Source organism: Micrasema longulum, unplaced genomic scaffold, assembly GCF_059751315.1.
Source record: "Micrasema longulum isolate JH-2025_06_02 unplaced genomic scaffold, ASM5975131v1 h1tg000394l, whole genome shotgun sequence".
Lineage (NCBI taxonomy): Eukaryota > Metazoa > Arthropoda > Insecta > Trichoptera > Brachycentridae > Micrasema > Micrasema longulum.
The window spans coordinates 178,632-206,616 of record NW_028277595.1 but is presented as its reverse complement, the minus strand read 5'-3'; the positions used below and the strand labels follow the sequence as shown (position 1 = coordinate 206,616).

At 32.6% G+C, this 27,985-nt stretch overlaps 2 protein-coding genes and 1 pseudogene across 11 annotated transcripts in view; all 3 read left to right on the top strand.

Annotated features, from left to right (window-relative positions):
- The window catches only part of RanBPM (Ran-binding protein M), a 121,586-nt gene that overhangs the window by 30,650 nt on the left and 62,951 nt on the right, over positions 1–27,985 (top strand). The gene's annotated exons all lie outside the window — the stretch shown is intronic.
- On the top strand, positions 6,896–8,373 carry LOC148281931 (dynein regulatory complex subunit 4 pseudogene; annotated as a pseudogene). The gene has a single exon (XR_015822225.1). The product of XR_015822225.1 is annotated as a dynein regulatory complex subunit 4 pseudogene (transcript).
- On the top strand, positions 8,492–12,598 carry LOC148281930 (dynein regulatory complex subunit 4-like). Its single transcript, XM_088225892.1, has one exon. It carries the CDS (start codon positions 9,317–9,319, stop codon positions 10,403–10,405), a length of 1,089 nt encoding a protein of 362 aa, XP_088082018.1. The 5' UTR covers positions 8,492–9,316; the 3' UTR covers positions 10,406–12,598.

Sequence of the window (27,985 nt, the reverse complement as noted above, 5' to 3'; positions counted from 1 at the left end):
ATCCCGCAGTTCAGACGTGAACTGCGGACGAACTGTCGTCCGGGATCACGAGAACCCGATGCCTCGTTAAATAGGCAACCGTGGTTGAGGCTCTAGGGAGGCGTTTAGCGAGAAGGCAGTTTTTGGACAAAAGTCGCAAAATGTGTTAAATAATAGGTGGTAATGTTCTACAAGAAATTTCGAACCATTTGATATAAAGCAATGAGCAGGGAAAAAAATATGTCTGTACGAAAAACGATACAAGGTTTTTAAAGTTATTTAAGCAATAAAACAATATCTAGAGATCCATAAGCAAAAACTCAGTGTAGATCAAAAACAATCTTTTTATACTTAAATACAGTTTTTTAAATTTGCGTAAAGTGTAATATTATCTAAAAATATGACTTTTGCAAATAACTGCTGTTTTGCTCATGACGGCTGAGTATGACCCTATCCTTCTTCTTCTTCGTTTTTTAATGGCCTTTTCAATGACCTCATCCAGCATCGCCTTTGTTCGATAACAGTTGTCACCGGAGGTTTTTTCTTTTCTTTTTTTTATTAACAAAACATATAGAACATATTATACTCCCGGGAGTTATTAAAATAAATTCATTTAGGATAAAAAGAAAATATTTTTGTGACAATACATAGTGAATACATCCGAAATAGTAAGAAACATAAAACACAGTACTGTACACCATCTATATAAATTGCATGAAAAACTATCACTACCAAAAAGATTTAAGTATTTTTTTTTTTATTGCTACACTTTTGGATGCGTACATTATCTTATTTCAGCATTCCTTACAATCTCGAACTACCGCACATTCTCAAAGCTGGATAGTTTCCTGTTTTGGGCCCTAGTGAGAAAAAAGAATACCAGTATATTGTCATTTTTATTGGATTATTTATCAATATTTTTTTTTTTTTTATTTATTTATTTAACTTTTTGTACATAATGATTATTTGTACATTGGCGGGCTTATTGCCAAATGGCAATTTCTTCCAACCAACCAATAAAATAAAAGTTTTATTTTTATAATTCAAGTTACAGAACATATTCAATAGAAAAAAAAGATTAAAAATTTAAAGATATATAAAAATAGAAATAAACGTATTTGTTTATAAATTACCTTAAATCGAAACTATTACTCAATGGGAAAAAGGAAAAAAGAGGAAAGAGGAAAAAGGAAAGGAGGAGAGATTAAGGAAGAGAAAGGAGATATTTCTTCAGACGTGATTTAAACAGAGATAATGTAGTAACATCTTTGATGGTGGATGGGAGATGATTCCACAGTCGAGCCGCATGGACACTATATGAGTTAGAATAATATATGGACTGTCCTCCTAACAGTTTCTCTCGTCTGTCCTAATCTAGGCTCACGAAGCGGTCTATTTATTCATCAGTATTCCGTCCACTTTCTCCTATTGTGTTGTACAGTATCACTGGACGCGAGAATCGCTTTAAAAGTAAGAGTGTAATACTGACATACTTTATTTAGTCAAGAAGGTCAACTTCTAGCAATTATTCCTCGTTCATTAGGTACTATTGTGTAGGTAAATGCTTGTTTGCGTTTCACTAAACAAACGTTTTTTTGTGTATGAATTGAAAACGATTAGCAAATGCAATTTTAGTTGTTTTGTGTTTAGCACAATAATTTTGTTCAAACGAATGAACCAAAATAATGCTCTATGAGCACATTATCATATAAATGCCTAACGTATTTTCGGTTACCTGGGTACGTCTAATTTTCTTGCCTCCTCTTTCACAGTAGTAGCCGCTCGATTGTGGAATAATCTACCCACTAATGACGCCCCTTCTTTATTTACATTTAAGTCAAGATTGAAATGTCACTATCTAAATATTTTAATTGTTCCTTTATCCTTCTTCTTTCCTTCCCATCCCCTCTCCTCTCTTCATAGTATAGTGTTAATTTTGTTTATATATATTTATTTTTGTAATGTAATAACTTATATTTACATATAAGTTATTAATTTAAAAAATACTATACACTTATACTTTAATTTTTTACATTAATTATTAGGTACACTTCCACTTATTTATTTTGACCAATTAGCGGTTTCACCGTCTAATGGGCATCTTCAGACTGGTGAATATTATACAGTGTATGGATAATTTATACAAAACTAAATATTATCTTAAGTGTAGGTACATTTAAAAATAAGTTGAAAAAGATACAATACGCAATATTGCAATGGAACAGAGTGAGACAAATGATTGAAACATGTGTTGGCGGTGTACTTTAAGAGGATATTCTATTATTTGAAAAATATTTATTGTTATATTACAATGTACGATGTCTAACTAATGGGGCTAATAAGGGTGAGTTTTTAAATTCTATCGGCTGATTTATTAAAATTCTATCGCCTTTATTTTTTATCCTATTTATTTCTAAAATTTTCAATCTATCTAACTTTTGACCTTTATGTTCTACATGTAAAATTTTTATGTTTTTTGCTTTATCAAAAGTATGTTTAAATTCATTTAAATGTGATGCATAGTTTGATAAGTCGTTATTTAATCTATGTGAACGACTATACAATCCATTCCAACAATGGTAAGCACATTTTCTTATACTAAATACAGGTACAAATGAAATAAAATACAACGAAATAATATTAAAGCTGGGGAAAAAAAAATACTACCTCAAGACATGAGCTGGCCTATCTTAATTCTTTCTTTTGGTTTCGAATTAAATGTCAAGCTCACATCAAAACACGGCTGGCGATTAAAGAATGACTAAATTCGCGCTGGGCCCTAGTTGAGTGCCATAATTTTAGAGGGCTCAGGGTAAATCGCGCTCTGAATTTTCTTAATTAACACATATTGCTGTATTTTCTCCATGGATTATTGGTACTAGAGTAGTGATTTTTGCACGATTTTGATTTAAACACGATGAGGCCTCTAAGCCAATCAAACAAAAAACAAACCCTTATTACGCATATATAAATAGCTTAAATAAGTCTAAAATAAACAAAAGTTTAAAATGGACTGCATAAGTCCGTCAAATAAATAACGTGTGTAATTAATTACAAAAAAAAATGTTTGTTCAACCAGCTAATAGCGGGCAGGCTAACGTTCGGGCAGGACAACGTCTGTCTTGGAACTAAAGGCCCGGGATCATTATTTATTCGGAATCATCAAACATTATTAGCGATTACTGTAACTTTCTATTAAGTGAGTGAAGAATACTTTCACGAATGGGCGCACTCGTTACATCCGTAATAATATTACCACAAAATGTGATTTTACTTTCATATTATATTCATCTAAAGAGCACAGTTAACGTGTGAGTGATAGGCACATTATTACAACGGTCATAGATTTATACAATAATACAATATTGTTTCAATTTAAGAATTACGTGTATTTTTCATATTTATCGCATACACCAGTAGCTCAATCACAAATAACTATCGACGTGCTTAAAAACATGCTAAGCATTTGAGCGATCACAATGAACAATAATGAACATGCTTAAGTTATCGCAGTCATAAGTCAATGCGTGTGTAATCTCTAAGTCAACGCTCGTGTCGGTTTGTTTTTTGTTTTCCTCGTAAATAAATACAGTTCACTGGCGAAAATCGGCGTGTACCTACTATAAAAAATAACACAATATATTGCATTTGCAAAATAGTGAGGATTATCTAATACAAAAAAATTAAAATTAAATTACAATTACTATGGCGACTGCTTTTCTTATCATTTGGCTTGCCAACCGCCGGTTAAATGCAATAAATAGCATGGTAAATAATAAATAAATAAAAATAGCAGTTTTGGAATATTTTCCATATTTACACCGATGAAAATCAAATATGTGATTGCGCAGCAGGATTATACGTCGCAAAATGTAAATATTTTGACATTTAATATTAGGTGTTCACGGATGTTCCATTGTGATCGCGAATACGATAAACAACCACCGTGAGAAATAATTGTCACGTCGCTTATTAGCACGTCGATAGTTATTTGTGATTCAGCTACAGATTTAAATATGCCCCGATCAGCACAGAGCGTATTAGATGCCTAATGTCTTATCTGTTCCTATTTATAATAATGTATTCGATGAATGTGCATTCATCATATAAATTGCATATGTGCATTTACAAAGTAAAAAATAAAAATGTGTATAATTTACACATACAGTCAACAATATTAAAAAAATATTTACGTTTTTTGTTGACAATTCATGATGGGATTCCATTTTAATGATATAATAACTTATATTTAATTATAAGTTACCAATTAAAAATACTTGGTTCACTTTTACTTATTTATTTGACCAATTAGCGCTTTCGCTCTCTAATGGTCATCTTTAGACTGGTAAAGATTATAGTGTTAGGATAATTTATATAAATCTAAATATTATCTCAGGACAGTACACATGTCTTCAATACTTTTGTCCCACTCTGTTTCATTGAAATATTATGTATTGTATCTCCTTCGACTTATTTTTAAATGTATCTTAAAGATAATATTGAGTTTTATATAAATTATCCTTACACTGTATAATATGTACCCGTCTGAAGCTGCCCATTATAGGGTGAAAGCGCTTATTGGTCAAATAAATAAGTGGAAGTGTACCAAGTATTTGTAATAAGTAATTGGTAACTTATATTTAAATATACAAGTTATTATATCATTCAATAATAGAGTTTAAAATGATCGCATGAATTTAAAGTAGGTACCGTATTTAATTAAATTGTAGTTTTTTTTTTCTATTTTCAAAATTTAAAACGAAAATTTATTAAGTATTCTCTATTGTATGGCTATGTTATATTGTTTTCTATGGATTTGTCAGATTTTCATAATATTCAGATAAAGATCCGCATAAAGTTTTTACTGTTTTTATTTTGATAAGTTATATATTTGTTTAATATGAGTAAACAGGATTCAAACAAAAAGAAACCGGAAATAATCATCGATGGGGTCGATACATCGGTATTGTCGCGGGAAAAACTAGAATCTTATATACTTAATTTAAAAGAAGCCTTAGACAAAGAACGTGATGAGACGCATTATTTCCAACTAGAACGCAATAAATTATCGTCCTTTTGGGAGATATCCAGAAACCGAGTTGATGAGCTACAGAAACAAGTATTCAATCATGAAAGGGAGAAGGAAGAAGAGATCGAAAGATCACAAGAGATAGAAAAGTTACAAATACAAAAAATCAAATATCTAAAACATGAACTAACATCTGATATAAATGCCTTTAAAAAAGAATCTCAAGCGGCTCTTTTAAATGCCAAAGCGATACACGCAGTCCGAGAGGCTCAACTCGTCAAAGACAACGGTGATCTACAAACCAAACTTCGAGAGCAAGAAATCGCTTCGGAGGATGAACTACGAAAAGTAAAACTACACGCCGCCGAAGTTCTGCACAAACCCAGATCTGAATTCGAACAAAAGGTTCGAGAAATAATAGAGAGCGGTGAACTAAATTTACAAACTGAACTAACTAGATTGGGAAATAGGCGACGCGCGGATTTGACAGACGTTGTTGAAAGGAAAAACGGTCAATTGCAAGAACTTATACATTCGCACGCTAAAGCTTTCGCGGATCTGAAAAGCTACTACAGCGATATCGCCCTGAATAACATGGGTATTATAAACGGGTTAAAGAAACAGATGGGAGACTTGCAGCAAGCTAAGGAGAGGGCAGAAATGGGCTTGAAGGACGCGATTGCGGATCAGAGAAAATTAGCGGATCCTTATGAGAAAGCTAAAAAGACACTGGCTGGATTAAAAAAGAAAACCACGAATGCAGACAAGGACCGAGTCGCTTTAGCTGCCAAGTCATTCGAGCTGACTAAAATGGAGCAGGCGCTCTTTAAATTAAAGTGGGATTTTGAAATTTTAAAACAGAGGTATGACAAAGTCGCGATTGACGAAGAAGAACTTAAAAATCGATTTACTAAGGCAGCTCTGGAGCTACAACAACGCGCTGTTTTAAGGGGGACTATCGCAAAAATGTGCAGCGAGGATATCGTTTCATGAAATTTGATCATGCACCATGATTATGGTTTATTTACTTCAAGCGAAAGTGATACCCGACACGGCACTGTGAATCTCTAGCTTTTGCAATGATTTCTTAATTTTAAATAATAAAATAGATTGTCGTTTTCCTTTTTGAGATGCTATGTTAAAGAAAGATTATGAAATGTCTAAGATAACTTATTGTTAGTACATGTTTTTACGATGGGTACCGTCACTGTTGTATGGCTTTGTATAATTTATTTTATACCGTGTATTTTTTATTTGTTTTTATTTTATGACTTATTATCGCGAATTAAAAAGCTTTAAGAACGTTTAAATAAATATATACACATACAATTTATTTATTATTTTTCATACTTTAGATTGAATGTGATTTTGTGTAATAGGTTACCTACGTCTAAAATTAATAATCTGTATGAAGTGATTAATTTCACAAAAACATTAAACACGGTCAAAATCCGTGTTTTTCTGGAGATATACGTACTTAGCCTTATTTGTTAGATCTATATTTTGTATTTTCTTTTTGGAATTTTCTGTTAGTTTAAAATGTTATAGTCTTAATGTAATATATTTAATATAATGTGTGTTTTAAAAGTAATTACGTAATAATTAAGAATACCGTTGTAATGTTTCGACAGGCACCGTGGCGCAGTTAGTTAGACAGCCGACTGTGATACTGGCGTCGCGGGTTCTATTCCCGCCAATTGCAAGAACAAAAAAAAAACAAGAAATGTTTTTTTTCTCAATTGGTCAGGGTGTTGTGGTGTATTTTTCACTACCTCCTTCCATATCCCACCTGCTGACAAGCCTCAAAATAGAGGATTAGTGGGTTATTCCTTTAAGAAAATATTTTTATAATTCTTATTTTATAAATAATTCAACATTTTTGTATCGGAATCAATCAATTATACGAATTTATAATACTGCAATGTATATATTTTTCATTTTATGGTGATGAAATTAAAAAAATTACTTTTAGGTAGGAACTCGCTGAATAATATTTTTAAATACTCGATTTGAATTTCGATATGTCATTTTATTGAAAAACGTTGGATTGTTTTTGTTTTGCATTGGATGTTTTTTTCATCTTGATTTGTTTTATTAATCAATTGAAATGGGTAAGAAAAAAGCTAAAAAAGTCAAGAAGAAAAGGGAAATCGCAATTGATGAAGTCGACACAACATATTTACCTCGTGCAAAATTAGAAGCGTTTCTATTGAGCATCAAAGTAGAAGTAGACAGAGAACGTGAACAGAGGACTTTCTTTCAAATAGAACGCGATAAGTTATCTTTATTTTGGGAGATATCGAGAAACAAAGTGATCGAATTACAGAAACAAGTGTTAAACTGTAAAAGGGAGAAGGAAGAGGAAAAAGAAAAATCACGGGATACAGAGAAGTTACAAACACAAAAACTAAAACACTTTCGATGTGAACAAATTTCAGATTTAAATACTGTAAAAAGAGAGTCGCAGGCAGTTCTGCTTAACGAGCAAGCTGTGAACGCGGCTCGAGAATCGCAACGTCTTCAAGATATACGAGATCTTCAAAACAAACTGCGAGAGCACGAAATCGTTGCGGAAGAAGAACTAAGAAAAGCGAAACGATACTCCGCCGAAGTTCTGCATAACTCCAGAGCTGTCTTCGAACAAAAGATCCGAGAAATTACAGAGAGCGGTGAATTCAGTTTGCAAACCGCGCTAGCGAAACTAGAAACTACGCGGTGTGCGGAGTCAGCAGAAATTGAAGACGTGAAAAAAGATCACCTGCTGGAGATTATATGTTCGCACGAAAAAGCTTTCAACGACCTCAGAAACTACTATAACGACATAACTCTGAAAAATTTGGGTTTGATAAACGTTTTAAAGAAACGGATGGAAGGTTTGCGTCAAGCTAAAGAATGTGCAGAAAGGGGTCTGAATGACGCATTATTGACTCAAAATAAACTTGCGAGTACTCTCGAAAAGGCTGAGGAAGAACTGTTAGAATGTAAAAGAAGGACCATGAATCCAGACAAGGACCGATCTGCTTTGGTTACTAAATCATTAGAACTTAATAAAATGGAAAAATCATACGATAAATTAAAATGGGATTTTGAAATCCTGAAACAGAAATATGACAAAGTTATTACTGATAAGGAAGAACTGAATAAACGACTAACAATGACAGCTCTTCAGTTGCAACAGCGCGCAGCTTTAAAGGGGACTTTATCGAAAATGTGTGGCAAAAAGATTGTCTCTTTAAATTAGTTTAGATGTGATTAGGAATAAACATAATTTACATCGATTAATTTACTCATAAGATATAATTTGATTCGACTATTTACAACATGTCAATTTTATATTCTAATTGGTAATTACTCTTGTTTGTGTGTTATTAACTATTTTCAAATGTAAAACTCCTCTCGAGTTTAAGTAATAAATATAAAATAATAAAATTGTTATTTAATTAAATATTCAGCAGTGATTCATAATGAAAATTGTTTATTTAAAAAAAGCTCAATACAAGAGTCTTAAGAAATTGGGATATTGATGTTTCAATATGACAAAATAATTCCAGAAATTAAAAAGTTCACATTTTTAAATCATTATCACAAAATAAAAATACTTTTATTAATGAGTACTTTAGTCGACACATGTCATGTCCTCAAATTTTTTAACCATCCGCGTTACACCTTATAATTTACTCTCTGCCTACTAATGAAAATAATGTGAAGTTTCGCTAGTTTTAATTAATTACAAAAAGTAAAAACTACCGTCACTGAATATGTACATGACGACAGCACAGCGTGTCTCTGTCTCGGGAGTCGGGAGGCGGACGCGGGCAGCTAAGCGTTGAATCCGCATTGTTTTACACTCTCCATAATAGCCTCCACCTGGAACTGAAGTATAGAGTTACACCCTTTTCAGCTTGCTAACGGAACCTTTTTTCTTCGTATCATTGACCCCAAAAGATATATTCTTAAATAAGAAGTATCATTCTATGGACGAAATTGCGAACGGTAGTGTTATTAATATGATTACTTTTCTTCAATGGGATTTGAAGCGATTTTTTTATAATTTTACATTCCTTCAAATGTTTTCCTAAACAGTTATTTTAGTTTTTGTATTGATGATTAGATCGGATTAGATGGAGGTAGTTAGGTACTATTAGGCAGTTGGTGACCACATTCAAATTCTTATTCTTAAACGTCAGAAACATAATTCAGTTTTTGTTTATGTTTTTGACTTTTACATATATAATCTCTTTATATGTTGCTTCTGATTTGATTTGTATTTTGATTTGTTTATCAATTTATTTATCAATTTAATTTAAAATGAGGAAAAAGAAACACGAAATTATCATCGATGGAGTGAAAACTTCGGACTTGACGCGGGAGAATTTAGAAGCTCTAACGCTGAAGCTTAGAGAAGAATTGGATAGAGAACGTGAACAAAGAAGCTATTTTCAACTTGAACGTGATAAAATATCCTCATTTTGGGAGATAACCAGAAAACAGGCGCGTGACTTGCGAAGACAGCTGTTATTCTATGCGAACGAAAGGGTCGAGGAAAGTGAAAGAACGCTAGAAGAAGAAAAGATATACTTACAACAAGTTAGATATCTGCAATATGAACAAGTCGATGAGATAAAAACCCTTAAAGCGGAAATTAAAGCAGCTCTATGCTATGAGCAAGTAGTACACGCAGCCAAAGAATCACAACTTTCAAAAAATAAAAGAGACCTTCGTATCAAACTCCGAGAACTAGAAATTGATGCGCAAATAAACCTAAGAAAAGCGAACTCACAAGCCGCTGAAGATCTCCTTAAATCCAATGCTGACTTCGATCAAAAAATCCTAAAACTAGAAGAAAACTGTAAATTAAGGTTACAAATTGCGCTCGGGAAAGCTGAAACTGCGCGGCGTGCAGACTTAGCTGAACTCGTAGAAAGAAATAGTAAACATTTTCAAGAGATTGTACACACACACGAAAAGGCTTTCGAAGAATTAAAAAATAACTACAACGATATCACCTTAAATAACTTAGGTCTGCTCAATGCTTTAAACGAAAAAAATGAACATTTCCAGCAATCTAAGGAAGGAATGGAAAAAGACACAAAAGACGCACTGGCGATTGCAAAAGGCTTAGGTGATTCTCTAGCGAAGGTTTTGGAAGTACTGTCGAATCACAAAAGATTGGCCTTGCATGCCGACAAGAACCGGCGCGCTTTGACCGCTAAATCATTAAAACTTACTGAAGTCGTGAAATCGTTCGAAAAATTATCATTGGATTACGGTGTTCTCGAACAGAAATGTGGCAAAGCTACAGCCGAAAAACAAGAACTGCGGGATCGATTGTCAGATGCGTCTTTGGAATTGTATCCTGCGAATCCAAGGGAGAGACTTAAGTTAATGGACCGTTAAAGTATATGTTTTTACCTTTTAAACCTAAATAATTGTCTGCTTTTAAACAGGGCGTGGATTGTCGATATAATTAAGCTTTATTTGTTTTCCAGTAGCAGTTTGATGTTCAAAATGTACGAAACTTTTTATTATTTTGTTTGAGTTATGTGTTACGAGTTCATTACCATGAATTAATATTCATATTCGTTGATACGTAGTTATTAATTAGTTATAAATGATATAGGGCATCGTTACTTTTTCCTTTTTATTGTTTTGCAATATGTCAAAATGCCGTTAAATTAAATGAATAAATAATCGAATTTGTGGTTTTATAAACATAGCTTTATGTTGAATTTCTGGTCTAAGTAACCATTTTTGAGCTATTTAAGTTACAACCTTGGATTTGAGTTAAACTTTGACTGTAACATAATAAGTGTAAACAAATTTTTGATCATGCATGAAGGACAATGCCAATGTAAGATTACTTTAGAATTCGATAACTTTATTAAAAAGACGTCTGAATTGAACATGGAAAATGGTAGTAACCTTTATAATTTGTATGTATTGAGCCATATTCTCAACGAGCAACACAGCATAAAAAAACGGAAAACATTAATGATTTGTATTAGAAAGTCCGTAAGAATTCACATGTCCACAAAGGCTAATGAATTGTCAGGGAGCATCTAGATTAAAATCTAAGTCTCTAGTTTATTGTTGAAGTCTTTGAAGAACACATTTCCCACCACATACCCCACACCACATCTTAAGACTGAAGTCTCTGTGCCCAGAGACAAGGAAATATTCCTCGATGCCAAACGAGAAAAGCTGCCCGAAAGATCACTATCGAAGGAGGTAAACCATGAGTACATTATATTATGTATTTCACTGGGTAGAGCCCTTACAGGGCGCTGCAGATTAAATAAACACCTTGCTATAATGAACCTTTCTGAAACTTCTAGATGTAGGTTCTGCAGTGCAGATGAGGAAACACCTATACACATTATATGTGAACGTGATGCTTTACATCATAAAAAGAGCTTTATCCTCGGGGGGACCACTGGTTAAATCTGAGGATGTGAAAGAGCTCGCCCCCTACCTAATAGCCCGATACTTCACGGTTCTGAGCTTGGAGGGGGAGATTTAGCAAAATGTAAACTCTCGCCTTCCACACAGGCTCTTTATAGACCTGGGCTTGGAGGGCGAAAACTATTAACGGGGACCCGTCACAGTAGATCTCCACAGGTTGCAATGACGTCAGGAGCTTGCATAGCACTTACCCCCACCACTAAGAATAAGGATTGACGAAAATCGGGGGAGTGAACCATTCACTGACTGAAAATTAATTGATTGGACATGATCAATTAGCCGAAACAATTACACAACCGTTGAAATTATTTTTGGAAGATACCAAATCTGTATATCCGACAGGACTTATCAAAGCCACAAGAACAGTTTAAAACGCGTTCAGTTTCTTGGTTTATTGGCAGTATTGGAAGTGCAAACAGTATACAGTTGTTCTTAACAATGTAAAATTGCAAAGAAATATTCCCAACAACTTAACGAGTTTCATAAATACCTGTTCTTATCTAATGATGGAAATTAAAAAAATAATCAAGAGGCAATATGTCAAGTTCTTGTGGCTGTACAAGTATTGACTTGCCATCGCTCAGTCCCATCATGGTTTTGTGTGGATTTGTTTCCATGTGACGCGCAATCACTTATGGTTGTTTTTCTATTACTCCCAAGGTATCCAGTCCCTCGGTCGAGGTTGCCATCTACCCTACCTCCAGTACCGTCTCTGGATGTATCGTACGTCTTTCCAAATTACTCAATCCGAATGTTTCCCCCTTAATACTAATATGATGTCGTCTTTTCGTGTGCTTGTCTCTAAAAATACGTGCATAATCTTGAATGTGAATATATTATCCGATTGCTTTGTAAGAACTTGCCTGTGATTTTTAAGCTTGTCTCAAATAAATGCGTGCATTGTTGATGTATAATAATGCAATTTCTTTCATGGCAATTGCTTTCAATTTCAATAACATTGTTAACAGAGTTGGGTCCTGCTCGTACCCCACTCTATTTATTTATTTATTCAACCGACTTATGCAGTCCATTCTAAGGATGGTAAATACAATTTCTTATAATAAATGCAGACACTAATAAAATAAAATACAACGAAATAAAATTAAAGCTAGGACAAAAAAATAAAAATTCCTACCTCAAGACAAGATCCGGTATCTTAGTGATTTTTTAAATCTATAAAGACTTACACCAAAAAAGTCCAGATCTTGTCTCGAGTTTACAATACGACACAATCGGGACATTGGTGCATGCAAGCCATAGTTTGTGCTGTGTTGATCGAGGAACTGCACATTATTATTTCGCAACCAGCGGATTGGAACATTGAATGCCACTTTTTCAGTAACGATGGTACATCAATTAAGCCATTCAGTTAATTAAACATAAATATGGACTTAATGTTCTTTCTACGTTTTTGTTGACTTGAGATTTTTAAAATTTACTCCATTTATCCATTTCACTTCTTTCCGATATTCTGTTATTTACCATTTAAAAAAAATCTAGAAATGCAAATTCGTCGTTATATATATTTTTTCAATCACAGGAAAATGAAAGAAATTCTATAGTAGTCTGCAAAATGTAATTGAGAATTTTAATACTTCATAGATTTTAAATTAACTGCGTTTTATTATATTGCATTAATTTTCAATGCCTCTTTTATTTATATTCATATATTTGTTATGAAAAGTCTTAAAATGAATAAATCTGAAAAAAATTCTTACGAGAAATAAAAATTTATCGTAAAATTTGAAAAATCGTCCCGAATTTGAAAAAGAAACCCTGCAATATTGGTGAATAACAGTATTTTAATATAAACCAATGATTGCAATGTCATATAGAAATGTTATAATTTTCACTATGCCAATAATTCCCTTCACACGTATCCCTTTGATTCCCTAAAAGATCACGTCAATGATTGCCAAAGTTTGTTCGGAAAAATTAAAAGCCTAAAGTCATGTGCCAGTCCATATTATGGTTTCTATTTTATCTCGCGTGATGTCATCACCATCATTCCATCTCCGCTCTTACGTTGGAGCCCTCCCTATGTTTTCCAAAAAGAGCCTCCTCCCATATCTGTCTGCTGCCATGTGCTCGTGCGCCTCATCCCAAGCCAGGTTCGCGTTCCGCAGTTCAGACTTGCTGACTAATAGTCATCAGCAGAGGTCCAGGACGTCGAAAACCTGATGCTTGGTAAAGTAGGCTAACGTGGTTAAGGCTCTCGTGAGGCATCTGCAGGATATGGCCCAGCCAACCGTTTCTCCTCCGCTTGATGACAGTTGTCACTAGAGTTTGCTGCGTCCGTTCTTTCGTTTTTTTGTTCCTCACTAAGTCAAACCACCGCCCACCTAAGATTCTTCTTTAACGCTTATTCTTAAAACTCAATGTTTTGTTTATAATAATAAAAATACTTTATAGTTTTATTCCACTTTTATTTATAATTATTTTATAGATTTTTTGTCTGTCCTGACCAGTCTGACGATGTCGGTCACGACGAAACCCGGTCACTGGTAAAAAAAAATTATAAAATAATTATAAATAAAAGTGGATTAAAACTATAAAGTATTTTTATTATTATAATTAAAATGCAGTTCCACCAAGAAATGTCAGTAGAAAAACTCAATGTTTTGTGTTGTGTGAGAATAGGTGTTATGCTGGTGTTATATTCACGTGCTGTAGGTATGAAGGTATTTATCACAAATTTACCAATAAAATACAATTGGTAGAACATATTTCATCATCATTATTACCTTTCGGCACCTAATGGTGCATAGGGTACTGCATTGGTACACCAATCGCAGCTGTATCTTGTTTTTTTTGTTACATGAAGGTAAGATGATCAGTTTCACGTTTCAGGTGCCCGTTCAATATAATATAATATTTCATGGTAACCATGTCGGGAATCGAACCCGAAACCTCTTGCATGGAAGGCAAACGCGCTGACCGCTACACCACGAGGCCGACAACCTATTTACAGCGTTATAAAAAATATACTATAATGCATCCCCTCTGCCAATTGAAATAATGGAATCATTCGGCTCTTATAGGTGAGTCACTTCGGGAAATTTCGTGTTATTTGTGACGTCATCACCCGTCGTTGGAAAATGCGATAATGTAGTACTACCATGAACAAGGCACTTGATAAATCAATGTTTTTACTAGTGGTTAGAAACGTATTTTGTTTCAACATTATTTATTACACAAAACATTATATTTTTCTTTTCTATATGAACACCTCACTGGGCATAACCCGTGTAGAGGCATTCATTTACATAATTTTTATATTATGTTATAGTACATAATAAATAAATATAATAGATAACCCTGTATTGATATAAACATAAAACATAAAAAGCAGACATGCTGTTTTGGTGGGGTGACCATCTCAGGGCAGTTTTCGGGACCCAAATCCAAATGCCATTTTTTAACAAATAATTTGAATTTCTGTTTATGTGTATTCAATTTTAAATCAAGAGGTAGAGTGTTGTAAATTTCGGGAGCAAGGTACATGTGACTCCTCTGACTAAACGATGTTGTCATTTTAGGTGGCACAAATAGTTGTCTCTTTTTTGATCTCGTTTCATTAATTGTATTATATTTACTCCCACCATTTTTATGTGTGTGGACGAGAAGTGCCCTAGCGTACAGTTGCCTGACGTCCAGAACACCTACTCGTTCAAACACCTCCGTTGTGGGTGTTCTGATAGGGACCCCGAGCAGAGCCTTGAGTACATACTTATGTGCTATTTCCAAGGTATGCATAGCGCTTTTGCTGGCTCCACCCCATGCAATTATTTCGTAATCTATAATGGTTTGGCACATTTTGTAGTATACTAGATTTAAAGTTTTTTTGTCAGGAGTGTTTCTTACGGTATTAAATACATAAACAGATCCAAAGGCTTCTAAGGTTTCAAATAACATCTAAAGACACCTTTTCAAAAAAAAAATCCAATTAATTAAATTGTAAATTCTTATTATTCCCCGTGTCTTGCTAGGTCACCCCAACTTTATCTATCGCCCTGAAGCTTCTTTGTCCTGGGACTTCTCAACAGAAAGGGATAGCTCTCTACGCTACATATTCCCGTCTAGAAGCGATTACTTTTAAATGTTTTTATTATAAAACAATTTTTATCCATTTTGGTGGAAACGTTTTTGAGAGGGGAATATGGAAGTCTAGGCATTTACAGTTCTTATGACCTGTCATGGCACATTCGCCATTGTTCAATAACATCAAACCATCACGCCGTTTCTCCGTAAGGGTAGGCAGAGAGGATTGAACGCCACATCACTCTATCTTTGCATACATATCTCGTTTCCCCTACATTCATACATCCTTTCATGCACGCCCGCTGATTATTCGTGCATTTGACATGTCCATCTTCAAGTATTTGTTGGATTTGGTCAAGCCATGTCTTTCTCGGTCTTCCTCTATTTCTGCATCCATCAACATTCGCATTGTAAATATTCTTAGCCGTTTTTTCGCTGTCCATTCGTTCTACATGTCCAAACCAGCGCAGAGCTCCTTTCTTCATTTTGTCGATAGTGCTTGTCTCAGCCCTACCAAATATACGGATATCAACATTTGTGCATCTATTGTACAAATTTTACCACACATTCGCCTGAGAGATCGCATTTCGACAGTATTCAGCCTACTTTCATCCCTGTTTTTCCAAGTCCATACTTCGCTCCCATACATCAGGTTTGGGACCAGGACTCCGCTGTGAACTGCTAATTTTGCCTCTTGTGACAAACAAACAATGTGTTTGTTTGTCGGCCTATGTTTAAACATCCATATTTCCCCGACTTTTCATCTGATATCTTTTGTTATGCAAAATAGCTTAAACCTTTCGTGATGAAATCCAACCTGTTGTAGACAGCCTGATGAGGAAGTTCAGTGGTATTTAAATATGTTTTTATTTGTTAATGGACATTAAACTAAGTCTTTTATTTCTTTATCGTATTATCCATAATTTCCCCTTCCGAACCTTATGATGCATAGGGCTCTGCATTGGCACACCAATCGCAGTGTATCTTTATATTTTTTGTTACGTGAAGATAAGATGATCAGTCTTACGCTTCAGGTACCACTCCAGGGACTATGAAATATTCTAGCGTAAAAACACCTATTCAAATAAAATTTTCACGTCAACCACGCCGGGAATCGAACCCGAGACCTCTTGCATAGTAGGCCAGCGCGCCGACCACTACACCACGAGGCCGACACGTATTATTAGCTCTATGATTTTTTAAAGTTTTGTATTTCTGAAATCACTCCGCGTGTGGCGTCTCAAGTTCTCTTCCGCTTCTTCTCGGTCAGTTCTGCCGATTGGTCCGTTGGCGGTAAGTAAACCGCAAATCTTCCACAACTCTTATCGGTTGATTCTTGTGAACTATTGACGGTGTTCAAAGTAGTTCGTTTTTATTGGAATATTTTTTGCGTACATTTTCAAGAAACTTTTTTATTTTTTACCGCGCATAAGAAAACATTTTTTGTATCTAATTTCCCGTAGGGCTTAAGTTCCTCATTGGCATCGCCTGAAAAAACTATGCTTATTGATTCATCAGACTCCCTTCCTTCCCCCTCTTCGTTTTACCCCTGCAGAAGTAAGCAACCATTTGCTTTTTTTGAAATTTTATTCGTTCTAAAAAAATATTTTTATGTTCCAATATGTGTTCTTGCTCATACTGATCATCGTGGTTTCGGTAGTGATAAGGTTTAAAGAACACCCTGTATATATAAAGATTTACCTTAAAGGATAAACCACGGGAGTCGCATTGAACGAAATGTTCAGGAAACAAGATTTTATGACTGCGATTTCCAAAACCTCGTAACTTTTAAACCAAACAAAAATGATTGTTTTAATAAGCAAAGTACATACTAAATAGCATGTCTGGGACTACTGATGTTTTTTACATTAAAACAAAGTGGACTTCAGATTTTTATTTCAACTTAAGAAGCATTTTTACGACGAAAGTGGACTTTGGTGTTTTATTCACGCATAAAATAGCCTAATGTGATAATTTCTGCATTTTTAACTTCAAAATGACAAAAAGTGGACTCCCGTGTTTTATCGTCTTAAGGTACAGATATTATGTGTGTTTATTGATATAGCGTCACTTTCTTTTACGAAAATCTCCGCAAAATGAATAATGTTAAAGGTTCCATAATTTTTTTAAAGCCTGTATTTTTTACTAAATATATTTTTAGTAAAAACAGTTCTTCTAGCAATTTTCATAATGTATCTATTGTTATCAACCTCGCTGATAACCTCAATGATCTACGCTTTTACAACTCCATTTTCGACGATTCACTATGCATCGCCGATTTAATCAATTTGCATATTAATATATAATGGAACGCGAATATATAAATAACTAATTACAAACAGTAATAATAAAATGACCGAAAAAGTAGATTATGTGCAATTAACATATGTCAACTTGCGAAAATGTAAAAAAATGACAGTAATATCGTACTTTGAATGGAAAAGTTATATTCCTTAAAGATGCAATGCTTCTGACACGTATACACAATAACCGACTTACCTCTATATTCACACATAAAAACACATACCATACAAATCAGTCAGGAACTTCACTGGTTCTGTAAAGAAATTATTTTAAAATATATAGATATGTTAACATACCGTCATATATAAATTTTTAACTCTGTGTTTCTCATAAATAAATATATAATTCAACAAATACAAATAAGTTATCCTCTCTGCCCCTACGGAGAAATGGCGTAATGGTAGTAGCACTTATGTATTTTTATGAATTGATTTATTCACAGTACTTCGTTTTTTGTGTCCCGTCTCCATGGGACCAAAGTCCTTCAAAGATGAATAATTAACTAAAACAACATAGCCCAACTAATATTTATATATTGAAGAAGAAACATATTATAAAAAAATAACACATGTCACATCAATATAAAAAAAAACAAATACATAACATTTTATCTACATGAAAAAAAAATCGAAAAATCTTTAAAGAGTTTCCTACTTAAATATCCCCCGTTGAGGAAAATCAAATGCAAGAATTATTACAGACTTTACTCGGATATTTTACTTAATATAGCTTAATAAAGTAAACATCTATTTATTAGGCATGATCTTTGAATAATCTTAGTAGTTGTGAGCGAGTATAACAATTTGTCCAACAAAATGGTCTATATTTCGTATAGGGCTAATTTGCGATATAATTAGCCGATCCACCGAAGAGGCAGCTCGCCTATTAATACTGTCATTGGTCATTCAATCAGTAAATGCGGAGTCCACGCGTCGTTATTGTGACGTAGGGTGTCAACACATCGCTCGCTTATTACGTAGCGGACGAACAGGCACGCGTGGGCGCGGGCCTTAACATCTCGCTGCCAGAGGTTAGAACGACGAACTAGAGATGACGAAGCATGAGGTTTCTATTTTCTACAAACCTGGGAAGATTCCCTATGGTAAATTTATTTATTTTATTCAGGAAATGTGTAATAATCAAATGAGTAATGAACAAAAAAATATAGAAACCTGTGTCTTAATTACTATGGTCAAATTAAGGTTCTATGTATTACAGTATTACACCCCGTGGAATAACAGTGGCACAACTCAAAAAACGAAAAAGTTCACTTTAACCGGAGAGCAGTTACGCACACATTTGCCCTTACAAAACAAAAACACATCTTAAAAGTTCTCTCACTTCGGCCATCTCGTTTGAAACGTTTTCAGAAATAACAATGTCCATTGTGCCACTATTGTTTCTTGAATTTGATCTAAAAAATATCCTTAAACTTATTTTATTTCAATTATTTATTGACAATTCTTGATGGAATTCCATTGTAATGATGTAAAAATACTTTGTACACAAAAGTCAACAGATGAAAGAGTTGAGGAAATGTGGATGTTCAAACATAGGCAGAATAGTGAATGTTACACAGTGTGTAAAAGTGGCTACTTAAACCAGCCAATGACAGGTCATAAGCCCTGTAAATGCCTAGACTCCCATATTCCCTTCTCAAAAATGTTTTCCCCCTGTGTTGCAACTAATTTTAATTACTTTGTACACTTCCACTTATTTATTTGACGAATTAGCGCTTTCACCCTCTATTGGGCATCTTCAGACTGTTCAAATTTATTTATAGGCCACTTACATATTTTCGAGAATTATCCTGTTCATTTTTATAAATATGTTAAGAAACATTATATTTCTGCATACTTTTATAAAAAATGACAATTTAGGACTTGTGCCATTATTATTTCTCAAGGGGGAGATTACATTGGGAAGTAACAAAGTTATATTCAGTTGCTTAAACAGTTAAATCGAATTTACTGCATGTGTAAATTTGTAGTTAACTTAGAAGTATTTTCGTCGACAATCTGTATTTTGATGCTTCAAAAATTATTTTATACGAATTTTTTTTTTTCTGGATTTTTTTCTGGAAGCGAACTGAGTTATCTTCAATTGAACGTAGTTATGCAGAAAGGAGCCAGTCCAAAATTTAGAAAAAATGAGCTTTTGGTGTTATCGAGTGCATTAAGGTCAATTCTATTTTCTGCTAAAAACAGCCAGGCCTTTATACAAGAATCTGTAATAATCACCTTCTGAAAATAGCGTTGATCTCAAAAACGCTATTTCTCAATTTTGCGTAAAACGCCAACAGCTCTAGAAAAATCTTACGGTACTTCTAATAAAACTGGTCAAATACGTAATTAGATACTTGTTTGAAATACAAATGAACCAATGCATTAATTGTTTATCATTTGTCAAAGTCAAAAACATTCCAACTGTTGTGTAGATTTGATTATTCACTCTTTTCACAAACGTGCCATTATCTCAGTTTCACTTTTCCATGGCTGGCTGCGTTCTGCATAACTACGTTCAATTATTGTCTATACAGTAAAAGCTAATCTTCTGTATGAAAAAATAAATATTCATATGATAACTTTTCCTAAACGTTTTCAATTACGGGTTACTGACCAAGACACACATGTTCTTGCGGAAAGTTCGATTTTATTTTATTGACGGTTGAAGATAACTGATAACCTCGGGGCTCAAGACGGCTCAGGTGCGACGTGCAATATACTCGTATATAAATAAATTGCAACTCAATATAAGCAAATGTCAAGCTATGAGATCCTATAAAATAAAAAATCCCATTCTATTTAATTATATGTTAAATCAAAGTAAAATTACTGATGTTTCTACCGTGAGCGATCTGGGTGTTTTGGTTCGATTCGAAATTATTATCTGAAGAGCACATTATTAAAATATCTAACAAAGCTGTAAAATGATTAGGATTTGTACTTAGAACCGGAAAAGATTTAAATAATATTAACACATTAAAATATTTTTAATTGAATCGGCATTCAGTTCGTAACACTTCATTATAAATTATTATGAAAATTAAACTTTGATATCAGTGTTACACAATTTTATTATTTTACAAGAACAACTTTATTGCAACTTCCACTTATGTGCTAAATTTTAAGAAATAAATTCGACTAAATGTCCTGCCCCTTATTGATCATGTTTTCATATCTTTACTTTAGATAACCATCCATTCATATGCTAACACTTTAAATAAGGGGAAAAAAAACCCCTGCTCTAAGTTTCACTGATTAATTTGTTTATTTTTTGTTTAGATTCTATGACAATCTGAACAATATTCTGTATTTATTATATTAGTTTTATATCACCCGTCGATGGGAGCAGTGCTCTCCCGAAACTATAGTTGTGTTCTTGTAAAAGAATAAAATTGTGTAACACTGATAACAAAGTTTCATTTTCATAATAATTCATTAAAATATCTTTACACATCTCTAGTTAGAAGTCAACTAGATTATAATTCTCCAATATGGTCACCTTATCAAATCACTTTCTCAATTTCTATTGAGAGAATTGAGAATAAGTTTCTTAGATGTATTTATTTTAAGATGGGTTTTTCTAGTAATCAATCAAATTATAACAAAATTTTAGACTCTCTTAAATTAACTAAATTGCAAGAACGAAGAACATCGACCGATCTTACGACTTTATATAAAATAATAAAACTAATGTTTGATACCCCTGATCTACTGAAATTGATTTCATTCTATGTACCACCTAGGTTAAGCAGAACATCTACAATATTTAATAATTGTCAAAATTCTCGAACGGTTCAATATAACTCACCTATTGTTAGATTACAGAATACCGGGAATGAATATGCATCATATTTTGATTTATTTAGTTTATCTCTGCCTAACTTAAAAAATAAAGTGACCAACATATATTTTTATCAAAAAGAGCTAATCAACTTCAGAAGATTGGGTTGGAATAGTTATAATTTGATTGACAATATTTTGAGTTTGGCAAAATTTTTGTAAACAAGGACTGGATTCAACTGGAATCAACATGTTGATAAATTACCCGGTCCATGAAGAAGTATAGAAATTGAAAAAATAATATTTTCAGGCGTTGCCTAGTATGAAGGTGAAATAATTCAATTAGATGAATCTCACCCGCATAAATAAAGGTTTCAGCTCTTTAACTTCACAAACATCAACAGATGAAAGAATTGAAGGAATATAGATGTTCAAATATAGGCAGAATGGTGAATGTTACACAGTGTGGAAAGTGGCCTCTTAAACCAGCCATTGACAGGTCATAAGCCCTGTAGATGCCTAGACTTCTATATTACCTTCTCTTAAATGTTCTTCATCTCTGTTGTAAAATGTTAATAATTTGATTGATTAATGTATTTTGTTATTGTATAATTTCTTTAAAATATATATGTATTTCAAGTAATTTATAATGTGTACAGTACGAGTATATTAATAAATTTCATTTCATATTCGATTTTTTATATTTTTATTTTCAAGCACTCTTTATACCACATATATGTAAATGGCAGAAATGCCGTATTTAAATAAATAAATAAATAAATAAATATGCTCGAGTGCGATGTAATATTTTTACAGTTATCAATTTATTTTTTATTTTTAATAGAATAATAATAATGGATATGATCACAATAAAACAAAATTAAAGTAAAAGAGTAACTTAAAAACATCAAAAGCAATGTAAAAATGTAGAAACTGGCTTGAGTAGCAGTAGTTTATCGTTTGTTTTTACATGTTTGTTACAATCACCCACGTGTTACTCGCTAACCTTGCTGTTACTCGCGCTTGCTGTATATACGTAGATACTTTGTACATTTACATAATATCATTATATATAATACGCGGTTAGGTACCCAGGAAATAACCTTTAGCATTATTTAGAGCCCTGATAGTTGAACCGTCCGTTCAGCGCAATATTGAGTTCAATTTGCGATATTTTCATAATACGATCTGTCGGTTAAAGTTTACCATGCAAACAGATGGCCTTTGGCTATTCTAATATCGTCGCCTTAATTTGAATACAACGTAAGTTTTTTTTTTGAGATTATGATTGTCATTTTTGAACAAAGAAATTGTTCACAGAAAAGAGATAAAACACCATAGAATTAAGAATAGCCCAGAAGGAGCGTAGAATCATATTTGAATACAACGGACTGTGTCCAATAATTCCCCACTATGCCCTACTTTAGCCGCGCGCATTCGTGATGTCGCCGCATAATGTTGCTTGATGGGAAAAAAAATCATTACACAAATGTAAGGTAAAAAAAAAAGCAATTTGTTAATTTCTCTAAAATTGTATTGTGCACGCGGAAATATTGATTTACACAACAGAGTAGATAAGTAAAGGGTCATATTTAATAAGAGTAATTGAATTAATGAACTTTGAACTTAAAATATAAAACAAATTTTATTTTACATAAAACTGATATTTTGATATCATGTTAAATAATGTTTGATGTTTTAAAGATAATGTCTTTCAAATGTCCCCCACGGCGTTATTTAATCCGAGGTCTAATTTTCATTAGTTCTTTTATTATATGAAGAAAATAGGGTAAAAAAATTACTGCCCTGGCAACACTAGTGAAATTTCCATTTTGTTTCTTCGACAATCTGACAAAAATAATTAAATTTTTAAGTAATTCATTTGCAACTTAAACATTTGTTTGCTACATAAAATGTGATACAATCCTGTTTCTTTAAGATCCTAGCAGTATTTCTACACTTAAAAAGGACACAACACGGCATAGTTGAATTCAAATTAGTAGTTGCTTACTGATCGACGTCTACAAAGAAATTAATGGGTCAAAACGTAAACCTACTCATTTATGAGTAGTTTAGTTGCCTTCTGTTTGATGAGCGTATGCGGTTTCTAGACTGTTCTTAATTCTTTGGTTTATGCATGTTATTAATCTCACTAAAAAAATCTTTTTTTTTTTTTTACAATAAACAAAAGAGGTAAAACAGAGTATTAAAAAAACAAAGGATAATTACATAGCAACGAAATACATATTAACAGTAAAAATACAATATTTTGAGTTTGTCCAAATTTTTGTAGACAAGAACTGGATGCAACTTTCTGATGAGCTGTTTATATTAACATATTACGAGAAGGTAGAGAGGTTAGAGAAGGTAGTATAGAATGTAAATGCCTAGACTTCTATATTATCTTCTTTAAAATGTTCTTCATCTCTATTGTAATGTGTTAATTTAACTCTAAATATAGTTTATGACTCTAGGGTTAATACTATCTTTACATGAAAATCAATGTACCAAGGTTTGGTCTAAATTTTAAGAGGTGTAATCTGCCGGAGGAAGAGTAACTATATTTTAGCTATCTTAAACTTTTGAGTATATTTTTAACAGAAATACCTTTAAAAAAATTGTTTTGCAATGCACGTTTACCTTTTTTCTTTTATTTATTTATTCACACTCTTTATCAAAATACAATTCCATGTTCACTTTGCCCAGCTAACAAGGGTACATACCCCGTTCCAAGCTAGGCAATTACATTTTAATATATTATAATAGTTAACAAATTAATATAGAGCTCAGACAAACAAAATATAAACTTATTCGGATACACATTTTGATTCTATATTCACATATATACACATGTACATACACACACACGTACATACACACACATGTACATACACCCATGCGCATACACATACATACATTCATAAAAACATGGTTCACTTCATGGTTGTCATCTATAAATATTTATTTTTTTTAATTATTCCTTATTTTTTATATTTTATTTTTGACATCCAGTAAGGTTCTCCAATCCGTGGCATGCATCAACTTTTCTGACTCCCTACGACCAATGTCATGAAAGAGCGAGGTCAACACCTTCCGTAACTTGACAACACTCCCGTCTTTCCACGATTCTGGCAAAAGGTTTTAATTGCGCAATTTTGGGAAAACCTGCCAAATCGTATAAAATCCTTACTTTTTATCAGACTGCATACAGCCTTAATGTAACACGACATTACAGCACCGTCTCCAGAGGGATTTTATAGCACAGTATTTTAGAGTTAATTTTTTTATTATTATTATATTCATCGTTAAATTTCAACGATCGACATATGTACTCGTATCATACATGATCGGTTTTCGTAGAATACTGACTAAATTCAATTATTTAGTAGCGACTAGCTGAGCAACACAAGTCGACATTGATTGTAAGTTTACAAAATCAATACATTGCATGTTGGCGTGCAACAGAAATAATACATCATCTCTCTCTAGCGACATAATTATTTCACTATGGATAAATAATCCAGTTTATGGATATAATTTAGACGAAATTGTGATATTTATTACTTATTTAAATATTTACACTTTTATCAATCACATAAACAACAAATCAGGTAAATTAAATTAACAATTACATCTGATATATCTTTCCCCCGTCTTAATTATCATCAAACCCTTATCCCGCGATAACAAGCGTACATAATTATTATTATTATTATTATGGATAACTTATATAGCGCCATTTTCCTAACAAAATACCTCAAGGGCGCTTTACATAGTGATTCTTTTAAATTTGTCTAGTATAAAGTCAAATCAATATTTATGTGCGAAAATGTGTATATTTGTATTAAAAATTAAAGTGTCGTCGGTAACTTGCAATTGAACTTTTTCGCTCCCTATATTTAAGTTAGTAGTCATTATTATTATAAAACCATGTAGGACTATCATATGATTAATTGTAAAGGATCTTTACCGACAAGCCGTGTTCATTGGCTTGGTGAGTCCTGTAAAAAAAAAAAAAAAAATTAAAAATGTTTTAAAATAACTAAAATGTAATATTGTATGTAAATAATAAATATATAAATAAAATAAAATAAATAAGAACATGTTTAGAAAAAAAATTATTTCTAATATATTTCTCATATTGAAAACATAGCTTTCAGATACAATTGAAGATAAATGTCAGATTAAATCACGATATCAAATACATAATATGTTACTTATGTATTGTATAAGCAGGTTTAAATGCATATTTTGACATGTATATGTGCCTGTGGATATTAATTAGTTGAGTTATTTTAAGTGTTATATTTTTTACATTTTTAATCGTTTATTTATTTATATATTTGTTATGCTTTTTTGTTTCTATTTTATATTATTTTTAACGCTTGCCAAACGCAAGAGCCTGACTCTTTTTTGTCAAATTCAACTTGGAGTGTTCTATTTTTTATTTCTTTATTTATTGTTTTTATCTTAAATAAAGGTTTACTAATAAAAAAATAAAATAAAGAGTTAACTTCCCATTGTAATTCGGGCCCTGGGTTGGTATTCTGAACGCTTTTATAGCGCGGCATATCGCGTATTTACGCACTCAATACACGCTAAAAGCGTTCAGAACAGCTGACCAGGTGCTATTCTATTATTTTAGGATTTTCGCTGTAAAAATGATTCTTTAAGTTAAATTAAAATCTGAAGTCCACTTTGTTTCTATGCGATAACATCAGCAGTCCCAGAAACACTATTTTAATATGTACTTGTTTTTTATTTTATTTTATTTTATTAACATAAACGGCAAATCTGCCTTTTACAAACATTTATAATATTAACATATTTTGCTTAATATTTTATTTTTTTTAAAACATGAATTTCTTTATACCCAAGATTTATAAAAAAAATTAAATCAAAATTTATACTAGATTTATATTTAAAAAATTAACCTAAAAATTATACAGCATATTCAGTAGAAAGTTTAAATAATAAAACATTGTACAGTAAATACAACACAGCTAGGCAAAGTGAACAAAAAACTGTATATATTTATATATATATATTATGAAATGCATGAATAAATAAATATAATTACCATTCACCATCTTTGAAAAAGTTCAAAAGGTTTGTTCTGCAGGAACAATACCCTACACTAAATATATCAGATACGTGGGAATAACTATTGCCGAGTTCGTGAAGTCTATTTAATACGGCATTACAAGTATACACTGTCCGTGAATTGTTGCTACAAAACGGTGGCACCCGTCTAGTCATTCTTCCAGGCACCCTGAAGTTGATGAGAGATAATAGTTTTTATTAAAACAATCATTATTTTATATTGAAAAGTCTTTATGCATTGAAATTATCTCATTTGGTTCAAAAGTTATCATGTTTTGGAAAATGCACAATCACTAAATCATGTTTCCTGAACATTTTTTTCAATGTGACTCCCGTGGTTTATCCTTAAGAGTTATTTTTTCTCGTCGTCTTTTTCATAAAATATTTATACACTGCACAATATATTGCAAAGGGCATTTCGTGTAATTAAAAAATAAGACAATAATCTGCCCACAGAACACACCCGCGGTAACCCTGTGCCGAGGATACACTTCATAATGCACATTACTTTACTACATATTTTTTCTTACGAGACATACACATTGAACATTTTACTTAGGTACTACAGACAGAGACTATTATACTGTTACTGACAGAAAATCTTTTAAACCGAACATCAAAACAATAATATCCACTGTTTTATAACTCTACATTTCCTTCATTGCTAAACTGTTGTATATTACGCGAATTTGTTGACGAATTTCTATGTGACGCATAAACGAAAAACAATAATATTCTTTTATTTACACAAGTGGTATTCTGTTTTGTTTTTAAGTGTAAGTATAATTTAAAACAAACACAACAAACGCATTACAAGGATAGAACATGCCTTTATTTATTGATTCATTTTTTCTTTACTGAATTTCTTTATTCAGTTTAATATTATGTATTATGATAATGACCAACGATGATTATTGAAATCACAAAAAAAAATTACTCCTAATGAAAAAAATGCCAAGTAAAATTGAACGTATAGTAGGGCCAATTTAATAGGTCACATTTGACATTTGTCGGTTTTAGCTTCATAGTGAGGTGACCTGCTTAAAATGAGAATGAATCGATTCGGACTTCAAACATAATATACGTGAATTGAATTCAGTTCCTATGAAAAAGTACCTATAGGTACTGTAATTTTATTTTTAAAATCATTAGTCAAATCCCTGTCAACAGATAGGAACAAAATAAAATAAGAACATAATTTAAGAAAATTATCAACATTCGATTTTTCTGGGTAACATCCCTAGTGTTTAAAAAGAAAAAAGGTTCACTGACGCAACATTGT